This window comes from Takifugu rubripes, chromosome 2, assembly GCF_901000725.2.
Source record: "Takifugu rubripes chromosome 2, fTakRub1.2, whole genome shotgun sequence".
Taxonomy (NCBI): Eukaryota; Metazoa; Chordata; class Actinopteri; order Tetraodontiformes; family Tetraodontidae; genus Takifugu; species Takifugu rubripes.
In genome coordinates this window covers 3,975,106-3,990,524 of record NC_042286.1, presented here as the reverse complement: position 1 = coordinate 3,990,524, position 15,419 = coordinate 3,975,106, and the positions used below count along the sequence as shown (strand labels likewise).

The window sequence follows — 15,419 nt, the reverse complement described above, 5'->3', positions numbered from 1 at the left end:
TGGAAGACCAGAGAGCAGGGCATTACAATAATCTAGACCACAAGAGATAAAAGCGTGCATCAGCACCTCCGTGCTGGCCTGAGAGAGAAACGGGCGGACTCTGGCTATATTCTTCAGGTGGTAAAAACCTACCTTTGTTATGTTTTTGATGTGTGGAATAAAACTAAGCTCAGAGTCAAAGATCACACCCAGATTTTTTACAGATTGAGATGGTTTAAAATCCTTTAATTTTGGAAAAAGTTTCTCTCTCTGACCTTCAGGACCAATAACTAAGACCTCTGTTTTGTCCTGGTTGAGCTGTAGGAAGTTTTCTGCCATCCATGACTGGATATCTAGAATACAGTTAAAAAGGGCATGTAAAATGCAAAGAACATAATATCCATAAAGCATATTCTCTAAGAAAACTTTTACTCTTTTCTGAGAGTAAAAAGGGGAAAACTACAGAGCTTTATTAGATTAATCACACTTTTAGTGGTTCATTCTAAATACAAGATTTATTACTTAAAAAAACAGATCAAAACTGTACATTCTGGTTGAATTTGTACAATTTATGAATTTTCACTTCTTTGCTCCAGATGATCCCTGATTCATGAGGCCACCTCTGAGATGTGGTGAATGTTGGACAGTGTGAGCTGTGCCTCCTGCGCTGGGTAGAAATGCCGGGAGCGAAGCCACAGCCTCCCAAACACTCCTGTGATGAGCAGCAAGAGGAGCAGCAGCCCCCCGAGGACGAAGGTTTCCACTGACAGGACCCCGCCTGCATCCACAGACAAAAGGAAACGGGCATTTAGTGGGAGCCTCAAGCATTCCAGCCCCATGGATAATAAAACATACTAAATCCCAGCTTTTCTTTGTCATTGTGCAGTCGTCTGATTGGTCCGTAAGACACCGTGTGGGACAGTGGGATGTCCCTCCGTGACCTCATAACCCCATCTTCCCCAGAACAGTTCTGTTTGGAGAAATTAACAGACTCTTCATGTTACAGTTATACTACAGCTGGTTTGGCTGAAAACCATTCCCAGACCAGGGCGTCTATATTAAGGGCTCCTTGTCTGCCTTCCTGTCTGAACTGGCTTCTGACTTGCAGTGTGAGGAATGAGTGCTGCAGGGTTCACTCACAGGCTGACACCTCCCCACGGTACTGTGGCAGATCTGGACGTTGCAGTGGAGGAAGACGTTGGTGTAAGAGCCGCCGACGAACTTGAACATTTGAATCCTGAACATGGCTTCTGGACCCTGGCCATTCTTCAGCATGCTCAGGGTCTGTTCATTTGACAATAATGGGCAGCTAGCAGAGGAAGCAAAGAATGAGACAAATGTAGACTTGAAATGCATAAAATCTCTCCGTATAGGCGCTTTGGAGAAAGAGATGATCTTCTATTCTGCTCATAAATACAGTCTAGATGTCAAGGACGAGCACAGCTGTTGAACTGAAACGCACACGGTCACATGACCAGCCTCTGAGCTGTTGTCTTGGCTCCCCCCGGCAACTAAATCTCTTATTTCAGATTTCAACAGCCTTCAGGTAGGCGGATTAAAGCTGCTTTGCCAGTGTGATGAACCAACACGCACAGAGAGCTGGTTTCAGCATCCAGCCAGTCTGGTGTGAATATTTAAATCTTTATTGTTCTAGTTCCGGCTATAAGGTGGCCATTGAAGACATGTCTGTTTGCATAGCATCATTTTCAGATATCAAATGGTTCCGCACACTAGACAGTCAAGTAACGTTTGCTTTGAGCAGATTGGAGGCAGACCTGTCTCTGATGAAGGTGTACTGAATGTTACTGTACGGATCTTTGCTCGGCGTGGCCCAGCATCTCTCAATACGCAGCACCAGGTTAGCAGGGATCTACAACAAAGAGGGTTCGTTTAAACCTTTTTCCCCACTGGGGGTCGAAAAGATGAATATGTAAACAACAGCTGCCAGCAGTTTAAAACAACACTCATGTTACTATGGGGTCACGGGTGTCAAGTGTTAAATTTCTGGAGAACATCCACAACATATTGCCTAACGCGTGCAACAACCTCATCCGAAAATAGCCATGAAATGTACAGCTGAAATCCTTTTTCAACTCCTCCGTCTTCACACATCTGCCAGATTTGTCTCGACCCGTGCCTCCATTTAAGGCCTTTACATAGCAATTTATCTTTGTAAAAATCATCTGAGTTTATTTACCATGAAAACTTTGACAAATATGTCATCGTCCAGGGTCAGTGATGGCACCGTAGTCCATCTGTCCTCAAAGGCTTCGTCCTTGTAAAGTAACATTGAGACAGAAAAGTTCCCATCTTCCGTGTTGAGAGTGATGGTTCTGTAGAGACAGCAGCCCAGACACCAATGAACATGCAGTTGGCATTCATGGTCACGTCCTGGAACAAACCGTCCAACCTACCTGACATCAACTCTGATCATATTCTCGCCGTTGGGCTGTTGGACCATGTAGTTGATGGGGTAGCGGCAGACAAATGTTATGTTGATGTAGTTCCTCGTTATCACGTCGGTGTTGTTGTTGTGTATCGTGTTTATGAACATGATGTGTGTGTCATCCGAGGTCTAAGAAAAGAAATGCAGGAACTGAGGTGTCAGAAAAAAATATTATTGAATCACTGATGATTGAACTGATGAACCCTCTGTTTTAATGTATTACAGGTGGTATTTGACCCATAAAATGCCAGAAAGTCGTATACCGAATCTCAGCCAATCGGCTTCCTTTCTTTAACCTCTGCTCTCTTCGTCCTGCTCAGTGTTACGCTGACGCAGTCGACACCATAAAATGGGGACGGGTGAAAAGGTTGCTTCTACTGTTTGCCCGGGACCCTGCTGTGTGCAGCTGGAGGGTGTCTTCTGTGGACACCGGGTGGGATGGATTGTCCTGGATGCTAACATTCAGGACATCTTTTACTGCTCTCAGTAAACACGCCGCTGACAGGCCTCTGCTGGGAGCACCAGCTCTCTGTCGCTCCAGCAGGGAACGCCAAAGACACTTGGTAACACAAAATGATCCCAAATATTAAAAGACAAAAAAAAAGTCCTTTGGTTCTAAGGTCAAGGTAAAAGTTGCGTTGCTATGACATTCCTCTCCTTTAGCAACAGCCCCCTAATCCAGAACAGGCCTACTTTCCTCAGTCAAACCTTGTAAAAGTTCAGAGGTGGGGCACTCGGAGATTTCCTCCCTGCTGTAAGCTGCGTTAACCTTTTGCCGGCTTTACGAGAAAAACCTTCATGCATTCCAAATCAGCAATTCAAGGACACTTGTGAGCCTGACGGGAGGACCCAAAATGAAGTTTGGAACCGTGAATGGCTGGATTACTCAATCAATCTTTAGGGCTTGTTGACTGATGAATTGAATTGAATTGAATCAGATTTATTGCCATTGTTCATGTAATACACAGTATTACACAAGCTAGGAATTTGTCTTGGTGTGACGCTGCGACATTCAACATAAAGAAGACAACACTAGAATAAGATAAATAAAATAAAATAAGACATATATACAGTATATACATAAATAGTAAGAAATAGTGCAGGTCAATGCAGGAGTAATGTGATGTAGTAATGTCATGATTTATGGCCTTCCCATCCAGCGAACATAAACAAATAATCATCGTATCAATGCAAATCCTGATCATTCAGAATCACAAAGCCATTCAGGCTCCCTTTGGTGCTTTGAAAGAGGTCTTGTGTTGTTACAGGCAAAAGGAACAACGCCAGCCTTATTTCGTGACAGACACCCTCCTCCCGCCTTTCTGTCTGGACCCAGAGTTTGAGCCTTTCTCTCTCTATCGCATTCTACTTGCTAAGACTGAATTTCGCAGTTCCAAACAGAATGCCTCAAATTCCACATTAACATCACAGCTGAAACACAATAAAGTCTTATGAGGTAAAATGTAATAAACTGAATAAAGTGGCAGTGAAAAGGGGATGTGATATTGTCACTAATGTCAATTATTTCCATATGGGTCAAAGCTGGTGGCTTCATTCTTTGTTAATGTCCTCCTTGTCTAAATTCACGTGCAGCGACTGATTGGTTTGACTCCTGTCACAGAGGTTGAACATCAAAGGATTAAAAGCCATACCATAATAGTGCCGCAGTCCGAGAGATTCGTCTTTATGCTGAAAACATAATCATCGCCGACCTCAGTGCCCCGGCAATCCGGATCATTTAAATGCAAATCCCAGACCTTAACAGGATAAACACAATTTTAGAGGAGCCGTTTATATTCTCAGGGACGTTAGGCTGCAAATGTTTGAGAGTAGCCGACGCTTAACTGCTGCTCACTTACATAAACAGGAGGCACTTTGTTGAGGAAAAAAGCACCTTGAATAATGACCTCCATGTGATCGTTGGTGCAGATGACAGTTTCATTGAGCTCTAATGAAAAACATCAAAGTTAAATATCACAGAGAAGTGACATTTCATCACATTAAAGTGACAAACCTGGTGATGTGTCCCAGAAAAATATAAATAATTCTTTAAATGCCAAATTCAATTCCTACACCTCCTGGGAAAGATACATAACTAATAATTATTTTTATTCTGGCTATAGAAAATGAAGCCATGGGTTGAGTTCATGGCTGGTGCGAGCTCACCATCCTCCTCTGGCTCCAGATACTCTGCCCGGGTGACCGTCCACAGGGTGACCAGTAACCAGGCGAAAAACAAACTGGCAGGTGCCATAATCCGCGGATTCTGCTCAGCCTCTCCGCTGCACCTACGAGACCTTTCCACAAATCTCAGAATGTTCTGTGGGGGGACTATTTAGCAGTTTGCTGTCACCCGAAGATGTAATGCCCCTCTCTTCCCCCAACCCTTGATACACAGCTCTAATGAACTAGGAGCCTCCCTCTGGCCTTGAATGATGTCCCCACCAACAATGAGATTCCGTACGTGAATAGTGAGACCTGAGAGGAGTCCAAGGAGACACGTCCGTCACCGCCTACTGCGGCGATGTCCTCTCAGTAAACATCTTACAACAGGTTCTTACTGCAGGGAGCAACAAGGAGACCGGTAACCACGTAAAGGCTGACAACAGCGCCGGGCTGGAGGTCTTTGTTGTCTACATCCTTTGTCTGGACATTTTAAAAAATTTACTGGTGCGGGAATCCCAGTCAGTCAGAGAGAGAGAAAGTCATTACGAGTGAAGTGCTGTTGGTCCAACAAAGAGGTGTGAGCAGAAGACGGAATGATTACTTTTAAATGCAGTGAAGAGGTAGAAATGGCTCACGTATCTACAACTCGCCACATTAAAGTTTCAATTGGCTGCTTTGAGGAAGTAAATTTCCTTCAGATTTTCAGGTTTTTAATTTACAAGATTAGTTTCCAAGACACTGAATCTTTGCTTTGTCTTTCAACTATAACCGGCTCAAGTGTAAGGTCCTGTGTTTCAACAGATAAATAGCTTTAAAGTGATTGTCCGGTTGAAGAAAATCTTTCAATTCCTCTTCTGATAATGATTGGCTCCCCTTCCGCCTCCATTTTTACCACACAGAGAAGAACCACAATAAACGCTCTGGACAAGACAGACTTTTATCTCCTGAAGGTTTCGAGGACACAAAAAATCAATGACATCACTTGGTCGGTTCTTTTTAAGGTGTAGTCATGCATAAACCAGCGTTGGATTAAAACGAGCACCGAGTCTGAAGAGTCTAGGTAAAAGTCTAGTTGAGCAGCTGGAGTGATTCCTGAACAGTAGATTACAAGTACTGCAGTCCACACACACAAAAATTAAATACACTAAAAAAGTTCAACATTGTGGAATGTATTTCATAGTTTTAAATGTTTTTTCATAAAAAAACAATGTACAAAAAATCAGAGAACATCTCAAATCACCCAGCAAAGATTGAGCTCTTTGCCTGTCGTGTGAACCTGGAAGTTCTCTTTCACTCCAGATGTTCTGGGTCATCGGTGAAAAGATCAGCCAAGTCGGCCACGGTGAGCACGGCGGCCTCCGAGTGCTTCATGGTTGTGCTCGTGCTCGTGTGACTGCAACGGCACGAAACGTCAGCGGAGTGAAACGGTTTCAAACGTGTCCAAAGGTCGTGCAGCTCTCACCTTTTCTCTGCGGTCTTCAGCATGGCCTGCATTCTCTCCTCGATGGTGGATCTGATTAAAAACCTGTGCACAAATGTTGGCCTGGTCGACAGGAAACAGCACGAAAAAAACATTATGGGATTTTAATGACGTGCGAGCGGTTGATGCAGCAGTCGCCCCCCCACCCAGCGTCTTACTTGGTTTGGCCAATCCGGTGGACTCTGCCGATGGCCTGGAGCTCGTGAGCAGGGTTTAGAATGGGCTCCACCAGCAGAACGTGGGTGGCTTCAATGATGTTCAGACCATTGGAGCCCGTGTGGAGAGGAAGCAGCAGGATGTTGATCTTTTCATCATATTTGAAAGAGCTCAGATTTTCCTGGAAGTTTGAAAACAATCCACCAGTTGGACTTGTGAGCTATGAGATTTGCTGATGCAGCTGAGCGAGTTTGAGTTTATTTATTTAAAATAGGGACAGCACATATTAATGAACATATACATGTAAATATCCAAGATTATTACCAACAGCTAATTTCTGTCTTTAGTCCCTTTGGTAGGACGACCTATTTTAGGAAACAACAATGATGTCTTACCTGAAATTTGTGAATGCCATTGATTTGAGAGAACTCCATGTTATTGTCAAACAAGGCCTTAGCGATGATGTCCAGGACGCTCAGCCACTGTCCACGAAGAGAAAAAAGAAATTGGCTCAGATTTTATACCGTCTGCATTAATCTGGGAGCGGGGGTAGTTTATGGTTACCGTGGAGAAGACGAGACACTTGGCCCCAGGGTCAGTCACTTGAATCTTCTTTAGTGTTCTCACTACTGCCTCCACTTTGGTGGAATGGCTTCCCTGAGAGCCACAGGCAAGAACAATGAGGCTGTTAAAAATGGCCCAACCCCGGTTCAGTTACAATCGATTTCCAAAACGTGATTTACCTTGACAGGTATTTCCTGGTCCTGATTGGACGACTGGGCGGTGAACACGTAGGAGATCTCCGCGTGTGATGTGGTCTGCCTACAAATGGCACACTTGATGGCCCGTCGCCTCGAGCCCACGCTGTACTGCTCCACAATGATGGCAATGCACTCATTGCAGAAGCAGTGGCCACAGGTCAGCACAGCCCACTGGGGAAGAAGGCGAGGTGATGAGAGCGCCATAAAATAAAGATGTGAAAGGTTTTGTTCCATAAATGAGTGGTTATTATTTCACACAGCACAATTTGAGAATATATAAATCAATAGGAATGTTAAAAATACCACAATTTAGTTTAAAATGCACTTATTTTAAATGTTGCTACCAGGATTATAATTCATCCTACAATGTGGGTGCACTGACAGCATCACGACACTCACCTCCTGCCCCAGGGGCCGGGCACAGATGGGACACGGCTCTGGGTTCAGACCTCCGGTAGACTTGTCCTGGGACTGCGGAAAAGACAAAGGTTTGTTAACTGGAGCACGATCAGAGTATGGAGACGGGTGCCTGACCGACAAACAGACGTTCTGTGTGTTGTTGCATTTGAAACGTAAATTACCTTCTCCAGATTGGTGAGATAGAGAAACTGACCCAGTTTCTTTTGGAGTTGGGACTTGGCGACGGCCTGATCGTTCAGGAGCTTAACTCTGTTCTGCTCCACCTGGAAGAGATGCAATGAAGCGGAAGTCAAGAATGCAATAAAACTACCGGTAGTTAAAGACCCTGAAACGTTTGACCAACATAAACAAAACTAATGGTGCAATGGCTCTGTGTAGGTGATATTAACTGCTAACGCACAGCAAAGCCTAATTCTCCTTTAACTCACCTCGTGAGGTTCAATAATGTGGGGAAGTTTTGGTTTAGGTTCGTCGGGCAGGCGCACGCGCAGCCTCTCAGTAGCCATACCCAACTCGTCAATGGCCGACACGTGATTTCTTAGCACCATCCAGTATTCATGCAGCACCTATGAAGGGGCAGAAGACATGTTCACTAAAGCCTGAAGTTATATTACAGGATTTCAACCTTGTGGACAGACCTTGTATTCTTTCTTCCAGTTCTCAAACAACTCCATGAAGGTGTTGCCCTCCTCCACCAGCTCCGCTTCCATGCGTTTAGTTTTTGCAAACGACAGGATGGCTTTCAGAGTACGCTCCATCTCGCTGGCTGCCCAGAGCCCTCGGCTGGTGGTGGGAAGTCGGTCGTCCACCAGCCCCTCCTCGTCTTCAATCATTTCTTCAAAAATGGCCGTCTGACCCTTCACTCTACCGACGAGCGTTTTGTCATCAACCATCACGTTTTCAAGCAAACAGCCTTAGAGTCTGCAAAATACTGCTCAACTTACGTGTGGGAGAACAACTTGGACTCATAATCCGTAAAGAGTTCATCAGCTTTGCAGAACACACAACTTAAAAGGGAAGAAAATATGATTAACGGTGTGTTGCGATGAAGATTAAATCTTAAATGCGGCAATAATGGAGCCTTACTTATTCAAAGGCAGCCTCATGGGCCTGAGGTGGCAAATGGTGGCCTCGTCAATCACCGCCTTCGAGGCTGGACCCTCAAGGCTCTTGACTGCATCTCGGACACTCTTCTGTGATTTGATCAGATCTTGCATCTGTGACGTTAGAAGAAACTGCAGACCGCACGCGTCCCGAAACCTGCAGGAAGCCATATTTGCCATTTCTTTCACTCTCCCTTATGAATCGTTTGTGCAATTGTTTTTGGGGGGGACATAAGCAGCTGATTTACTTGTCTGCCATGGAGAGTTTCTGCGCCTGTTGTTTGTAGCTGCACGTCAACTCGTTCTTCACACGCGACACAAGATCGTCATCGTTTGAACACCGGATGGCCTTTTGGATGACATCCAGCCACCAGGGAGCATTCAGCTTTACCTTGAGGAAAAGATATTTTAGAAATAGCACTAATTGCCAGCCTGATCAAACCCTTACACTAAAAACTGTTCCTTATGCTCTCAAGTGTCCATTAGGTGAAACCCAGTTGTTTTATTTTGGGTCTATTCAATGAAGCAATTAATGAAACATGGTGATATTGTGAAAATAATAAAAAAGAAGAAGCAGTTCTGACTTTGCATTTCAGCTCTTTGATGTTCTGCAGAACAGGCTGCAAGTTCTGGTGGGCATCTGCTACCTCCGAGTCATATTTGGTCATATAGTGCTGCTGCAGCTGCTTCTCCTACGGACAGGAAGAAACACGCTCGCATCTAATGTTCAAAAGAAATGGCAGATGTAGCATCACAAGAAATGCTTGTCAATCACCTCCTCACTTAGTCGGTCATCTCTGAGCGTTGGCGGGATGCCGGGGTGTTTTGCACTCAGCAGTTCCATCAAATTATGAGTAGCGTGAAGCCTCTGTTTCAACAGAACAATTTTAACTGAATCATAAACAATGACATTCCAAGTATGCGAAACCAGTTCATCAATGCTCTATTCTTCTGTTCAGCTTTCTCAACAGGCAGCAGCTGTCAGATTTGTAAAAACCCTACAAATGTTAATTAAATGACAGGAATTAGGTTACACACCTGTAAGGAATCCGTTTTCAATTGGCCTTTATGCTCCTCTGATGAGCGAAGTACTTCTCTATACAACTCTGCTGCCTCTAGAAACTCATCTGCATGAGGTAAAGGAAGAGACAATAATTAGTGTCACTGAATGCGTCCATCACATGTGAGGCTGGAGACATTCAAAGTAACATTGCATTTTTAACCCCCGACATCCACAAAGCATGTCTGTACAAAAACGTGTGAAGAGCTACAAAGATGAGATCATGTCCCGTGTTTTGTTTGAACTGATTCCCATGGGAAAGTGTAAGTCTGTGTGTAAGTGCAGAAGTGGGGATTTATACTTCTGATGATGTGGATTCCAGCCAGGCCGTTGAGTGCACACACTAATTGTCTGTGAGCTTCTTCACACTCCACTCGACATTTCTTCTGCAGGGACTTGAGGAGCTCCTCCATCGTCATGGTGCTGGGGGGAAGGTATGGCAAAGACACTTAACAAGAAAAGCAAGATGCAAATAACATAGAACGGGTCAATTCTACATAAATGCACATGCACCCGGGATGAAAAAACGCTGCCCGGGTCTATTACCGTTGCTGACACACCAATTCTCTGTTTAAGCAACATTGCTAATGAAGTACTGCAGCTGCCTTGAGATAAAGAGCTCTTCGCCTGCCTGTCTGTGAGTGGGATCTACCTTTTCTGAAGGGGCAGGAACTCCCCCCTCACAGCCTGCGGATGGCAGCAGGCCTGACGCAGCCTAAGCAGTGGGCACAGTATGGTGTTGACGGTGCGACGGTCCAGACTGCCGAGCTTCAGGCTCCAGTCAGAGATTTTCCTGAGTTTGACCAGAGCGTCCTGGGAGCAGACCTCATGCTGGCGGTGGTAGAAGTGGCCCTCAACTGGGGAGAATGTCAGCCAGTGTACCTCCTCCGTCTGTGGCGGAATCTGAATCTGGAATAAAACATTAGAACAATTTTGTAAGCTACTGTCTGCAGACCTGAAAGCCAAATGGTTTCCAGGTGCAAATTTTTATTCAAAGACCCCTGAAAACATCTTGTGGATCTTGTTCTACCTGATCAATGACATCCTTCTTAGCTGATCGCCACAACAGCTGAGCGATGACATTGTACAGTGGCTCTGTGTTTCCACGCCGATACGGGCGATAGAGCAGCTGGTCCCACCAGTGTTTGACCCAATACGGGTCAACTCCCAGGAAAAGAACCAGGCCATACACATCTGTACAGAAAACAAAATCAGATTAAACGCCCATATCAGATTGTACATGCCTGAATTATGTGTTTATTTAAACAACACATGTGCACAAGCACGTGTCACCTTCTAGTCCTCTCTGGACAGGGGTGCCACTTACACACCAGCGATTGACAGAAGCAAGACGAAGGGCCATCTCTGCAGCCTGCAGAGGATGGAAGCAAGATGACCTCCCATAAAACAGAAACTAACCAATACTATAGACCAGCCAATGAGCACTGGATTTCTCTTCAACTCACCTTCGCAGTGGGACATTCAACCATCTGAGCCTCGTCCAGACAGATGCGCCACCACTCCACGGCCACCAGGGGGCTGGGTACAGCCATGTAGCGCTTCTGGTTGCGGAATCGGCGCCCATCCTTGCTGTTACTGTGAGGAATATCCACATAGTTGAGTTCCGACCGCAGCACATCGTAAGTAGTGATGACCACATCCTGCTCGGCGAGCATATGTGGCTGGATGAATCCATGCTTCTTGACGCCCTGATAAACCTGAGAGGAAACATCACATGGATCTTATTGAAAACTCACTTTTGCATGCAGAAAAATAAATATATTTCGTATTTCCATGATGATGACAACAACAATTTCATCTCGTATCATACCAACACTCGTAGTGACGATGACCTGATGTGTCGGTTGATCTCTTCCACCCACTGGTGGCAGATGGAGCTCGGGGAGATGATGAGGGTAGCGCCTGTGGAGACGGGTTTCATGGCGACGAGGCAGTGAGGGCAGTAAAAGGGTGTGGTTTCAAGGCTTTCTTCTTTGTAGTTCACACAGCTGGCATGTTGCCATAACTGACAGTTCATACACTGGACACGAGCTTTGTAGTCAACAATGCCCAGTTCACCGCAGATGCACTCAAAGCGATAGTCCTGAGTGTTGAACGGGACAACAGACGCTCTTGTTGGGGTTTCTGAGTCCTTGTGCAAATCCATCTGAGGGGCTTCTTTTGGTGCATCATCCGTGTTGATTATGTCCGGGATATCTGCTGCCTTCTTAGATGCAGACATGTCCAATATGTCTGCAAACTCATCGGCTTTCTCATGTTTGCTTGGATCACATTCCTCCTTTGGTTCCCCCTCTGTTGGTGTCTGATCAGCTGACACGTGAGAGTATAGATCACTTTCATTTTCAGTAAAAGAGTTCTGCATGGCTGTTTCCGCCTTCTCTTTAGCTCGTCTCTGAAACATTTTCCTTGGCGGGCTCTCTGTGCTTTTGTAGTTCTAACAAAATGAACACAAATATTACAACCGACTCAATTTTGCATATCAAACATTTACGTATGAAGCCGCATTTTCTTACAAACTTGGACGCTTCTGCCAACATCTTCTTTGTTTCTTTGTAGTTCTTTCCCAGCCTAAAGGACCCAGCCAGGCCTCGCCCTTTCACCTGTTCCACCAGGCCTTCACTGATCAGCTTGGCCAGGGTCTTCCTGATGTGGGTGCGGTTTTTAAAGAGGTCATAGCCGTATGTGGATCGGATGTAGCTGAAGATGGCATTGACTGAGGTTCCTTTTCCAGTCCTCATCTCCTTTATTGCAGCAAGGAGCATGAGTCGTACAGCTATAGGGAATAAAATAAAATTTATGTAAATCAGGAGCCAATGATAAAGGGGATGTGTAGAAAAGTGTGAGGGGTTTACTCGGGTATGATGTTTTCATTTTAGGGACTTTAGGCACTTCCACCTTACAGCTCACTTTCTTACTTTCAAGGGGAGGAGGAGGTACGAAGTAATTTACAGATTTCCCCTACAAGAACAAAAATGTAAAGATTTTGACAGTAGAAGAGTTATTAGTTCAATGTGCTTCACTAAAATGTATATAGATTTAAATTTAACTTTCTTCTGATCCTCACCACAGGCAGCGTGAGGACCTCCAGCTCCAGGTCCTGTCGAGTGTGACACAGGATAAGAGAAAGGACTTCCACCGTCTTTCCTAGCCCCATCTCGTCAGCCAAGATCCCACCGGGCCACTCTGCACCCACCAGAGGAAACTCTCGAATTAAGCTGAAAATAAGCAATATAAAAATAGAGCCAAGTGTGTTCGACGGTGTCTTGCTAATATGAGCAGAGTCCAGCTCTTACCAGCCAGTAAAAGGGTTGTAGAACAACTTTTTGCCACATAAAGTGATCAACTCCCGCCACAGGAAATGAAGAGTTTGTTCTGTAGAAGTGGTTTAAAAAGAGTCAGAAACTGAGAAAACTGCACGTCTGGATTTTAAAACAAAGTCAGTACCTTTTGGTGAGATGTTACGGGATTTCTCTCTTCTCAGCATCCAGTTGACAGCCTGGCTCTGATAGGGTCTGAGAATGGGAATGAGAGCTTTGTGCTGGACATCATACGTCATTTCTTGGGTGTCTCTCTGGTGGACATGTCTCACGTAATCATAAAGCTCCTCAATATTTTGCCTCTCCAGGTCAGTGTCACATTCCTCCTCATCATTCTCTACAACTTCTACAAGGGAAAACCAGGAAAGCAGGAAATAGGAAATCAATCCTATATTTAGGAGCCTGGATTAAAGCTAAATATGAGGAGCAGACACTTACCAGGGATAATGAAGTCATAGAAATACTCCATTAACTTCTGCATTAACTGATTTGCTTTCTTTAGTCGGACACTTCCCTCGCTGAGGAAATCAGGCTTGCCAAGCCCAGGTTCCAGCACATAAATCCCCACCTGCCAGGTTAAAACAAACATCAATTGATAATAAAAAAAAAGTCTATTTTAAAAGTAAATGGGATATGTGCTTAAAGAGTCACATTAATCATTTCAATATAAATTCTAAATTCTACAATATCCTACCCTGACAGCCCCATCTTTTGCCTGGTGACAGAGTTGCACCACCCTCCTTTTCTGCATCCAGTCAAGGTCCTCCAGTGGGACAATACTGAAGCTACACTCCACTGTGCAAGAGTCTTCATCGGTCTTCCCCTCCAGCCCTAAATCCTCACAGCTGCAGTAACTAAGGTACAGCTGTGCTCCCATTCTGTGGAGGACAAAAGCCCTCTGTTCACAGTCAGACGGGATCCAGGCTGGATGGATGCTGAACTCCCCAATGAGTGCTTTCCAGACGTGGCCCAGCTTCAAAGCAGGTGCCACAGTAAGGTCCAGGGAGGCTGGGGCAGGTGCACCATCTGATGATGCACAAGGGAGTTCTTCAGGAAACTGAACAGAAGTGTCGCAGGCAGCCTTGGTGGCAAAGAGAAAGGAGCTGTGAGAAGGACTAAGAGAAATAATTGAGCAGGTGGGGATCTGGTCATCTTCCTGGATCGCTTCAGACTTTCGGTCGTCCAGCATGTTCCAGTTCAACTTCTTCTTCTGTTCTTCATCCACCCTCACAGGGGGTGCCCTCTTTCTCCGGGTACTCATGACTACCTTCTGTGTGGATAAAAACAAATACAAAGTATAATTTTTCAAGGAAAGGTAGATGGTGATACATCTAAATGTTTAGTCCTCAAAGTATTGGATCTATTCATGTCTGTGTGTACTAGCAGTAACATGTTAGTAAATCTCTTTATCAAAATAAACACACTAATCACAAAAAATATTCAGGTTAAATTCAATTCATTAAGTTTAAAAAGATGCTGTGGAAACAAGATGATTAGATATGATAAAGATGCACGTTTCTCAAAAATTCCGTTATGAAATACTATAAAGCTGCGTTTCCATGCATTTGCTTCCAATAATGCTTTATGTAGGCATATTCATGTCGTTATTGGATTATTCCTTAGAAACTACAATAGGAAGTTCAGCTTTAATTGCTTAGCACACAAGGAAAAAGCTAATGTCTTTGGATAACACAGGCGAACATTAATGATGCGACCAATCTAACGAAATAAGTTTATCTGCACGTTGGCTATTATTTCCCTTACGCAAAAAAATGCTCTTTATTTTGGGTTACTAGTTTTGTCGAGGAGCAGATCCCCAATGTCTGATAATAGATACACAATGAAATCACCAATAGGCTGCGTGTTTAATGTCTGACAACAATCATTGGGAAATTGAAACAAAACTTTGAAATGTGTTTACTTTTCGAGGCCCCGGCAAAGAAGTCTGGTTTCTACTGCTGCATCTGAAGTCTTACATCGCCCCAAGAGCCTGACAGACCCGCGTTACCGTCCACCAAAACAGACTGTGAGCCGACAGCAGCGGCGCAGTCCGCCATCTTTAAACAGCGGAAGTGACGACAGAGCCTGCGCATGACCTAACGCATATTGTAAAACTTACGCATTCAAAAAGTTACGCAAATGAAGACCTAGTATGGACAAAATGATTAATTTTAAAGCCACGGGGAAATCTATCGAATTCATTTTCGTCTGGATTTATTTTACACGTTATTTTTTTCATTCCACGATATCAAGTCTCACCTTCTTGTGCATTGATTTGATTTGTACTGAGAACTATTATGTTAGTGTGAACATCCAGCAAGAATGTTTATGCAAATCCTGTTTTTTAAGTGTAAAAATGGACATGTGCACGTCACCCAAAAGCTGCTATCCCATGGAAAATCTACTAGGTCGGCAGTTCAGGTTTTATTTATGGAGTTCCAGCTCAAATTGCAGATATTAGTTTAAGCAACTCACATCTCAGCCACACGATGGCAGCAGATCATCATGTC

At 44.5% G+C, this 15,419-nt stretch overlaps 2 protein-coding genes across 5 annotated transcripts; both read right to left on the bottom strand.

Moving 5' to 3' along the window:
• Nucleotides 1–285: 285 nt before the first annotated feature.
• LOC105418865 (pancreatic secretory granule membrane major glycoprotein GP2) lies at nucleotides 286–5,420 on the bottom strand. Of its 2 annotated transcripts, XM_029829910.1 has the most exons (10): nucleotides 4,592–5,420; nucleotides 4,285–4,373; nucleotides 4,078–4,182; nucleotides 2,394–2,554; nucleotides 2,177–2,312; nucleotides 1,755–1,849; nucleotides 1,120–1,288; nucleotides 835–949; nucleotides 563–757; nucleotides 286–332 (listed from the first exon to the last, which is right to left on the bottom strand). In XM_029829910.1, the coding sequence occupies exons 1-9, from the start codon at nucleotides 4,677–4,679 to the stop codon at nucleotides 588–590; spliced, it is 1,128 nt and encodes a 375-aa protein (XP_029685770.1). In that variant the 5' UTR covers nucleotides 4,680–5,420; the 3' UTR covers nucleotides 286–332; nucleotides 563–587. The 2 variants fall into 2 exon arrangements, with proteins under 2 accessions (XP_029685770.1, XP_029685768.1); XM_029829908.1 differs by lacking the exon at nucleotides 286–332 and having other exon boundaries at nucleotides 479–757.
• A 92-nt stretch (nucleotides 5,421–5,512) lies between these two features.
• shprh (SNF2 histone linker PHD RING helicase) lies at nucleotides 5,513–14,973 on the bottom strand. 3 transcript variants are annotated; one of them, XM_003978536.3, is made up of 30 exons: nucleotides 14,831–14,973; nucleotides 13,604–14,179; nucleotides 13,348–13,477; nucleotides 13,037–13,255; nucleotides 12,886–12,964; nucleotides 12,657–12,807; nucleotides 12,445–12,550; nucleotides 12,106–12,365; nucleotides 11,403–12,026; nucleotides 11,038–11,289; nucleotides 10,865–10,943; nucleotides 10,602–10,765; nucleotides 10,224–10,480; nucleotides 9,873–9,994; nucleotides 9,550–9,638; nucleotides 9,287–9,379; nucleotides 9,096–9,203; nucleotides 8,760–8,902; nucleotides 8,495–8,668; nucleotides 8,353–8,415; nucleotides 8,047–8,272; nucleotides 7,837–7,974; nucleotides 7,570–7,671; nucleotides 7,388–7,459; nucleotides 6,971–7,159; nucleotides 6,792–6,884; nucleotides 6,623–6,709; nucleotides 6,230–6,408; nucleotides 6,054–6,134; nucleotides 5,513–5,984 (listed from the first exon to the last, which is right to left on the bottom strand). In XM_003978536.3, exons 2-30 carry the CDS (start codon nucleotides 14,168–14,170, stop codon nucleotides 5,882–5,884), a joined length of 4,950 nt encoding a protein of 1,649 aa, XP_003978585.2. In that variant the 5' UTR covers nucleotides 14,171–14,179; nucleotides 14,831–14,973; the 3' UTR covers nucleotides 5,513–5,881. The 3 variants fall into 3 exon arrangements, with proteins under 3 accessions (XP_003978585.2, XP_029684999.1, XP_029685003.1); XM_029829139.1 differs by lacking the exons at nucleotides 13,604–14,179; nucleotides 14,831–14,973 and having other exon boundaries at nucleotides 13,037–13,104; nucleotides 13,182–13,255; nucleotides 13,348–13,390; XM_029829143.1 differs by lacking the exons at nucleotides 13,604–14,179; nucleotides 14,831–14,973 and having other exon boundaries at nucleotides 12,657–12,775; nucleotides 13,037–13,104; nucleotides 13,182–13,255; nucleotides 13,348–13,388.
• Nucleotides 14,974–15,419: the final 446 nt, after the last annotated feature.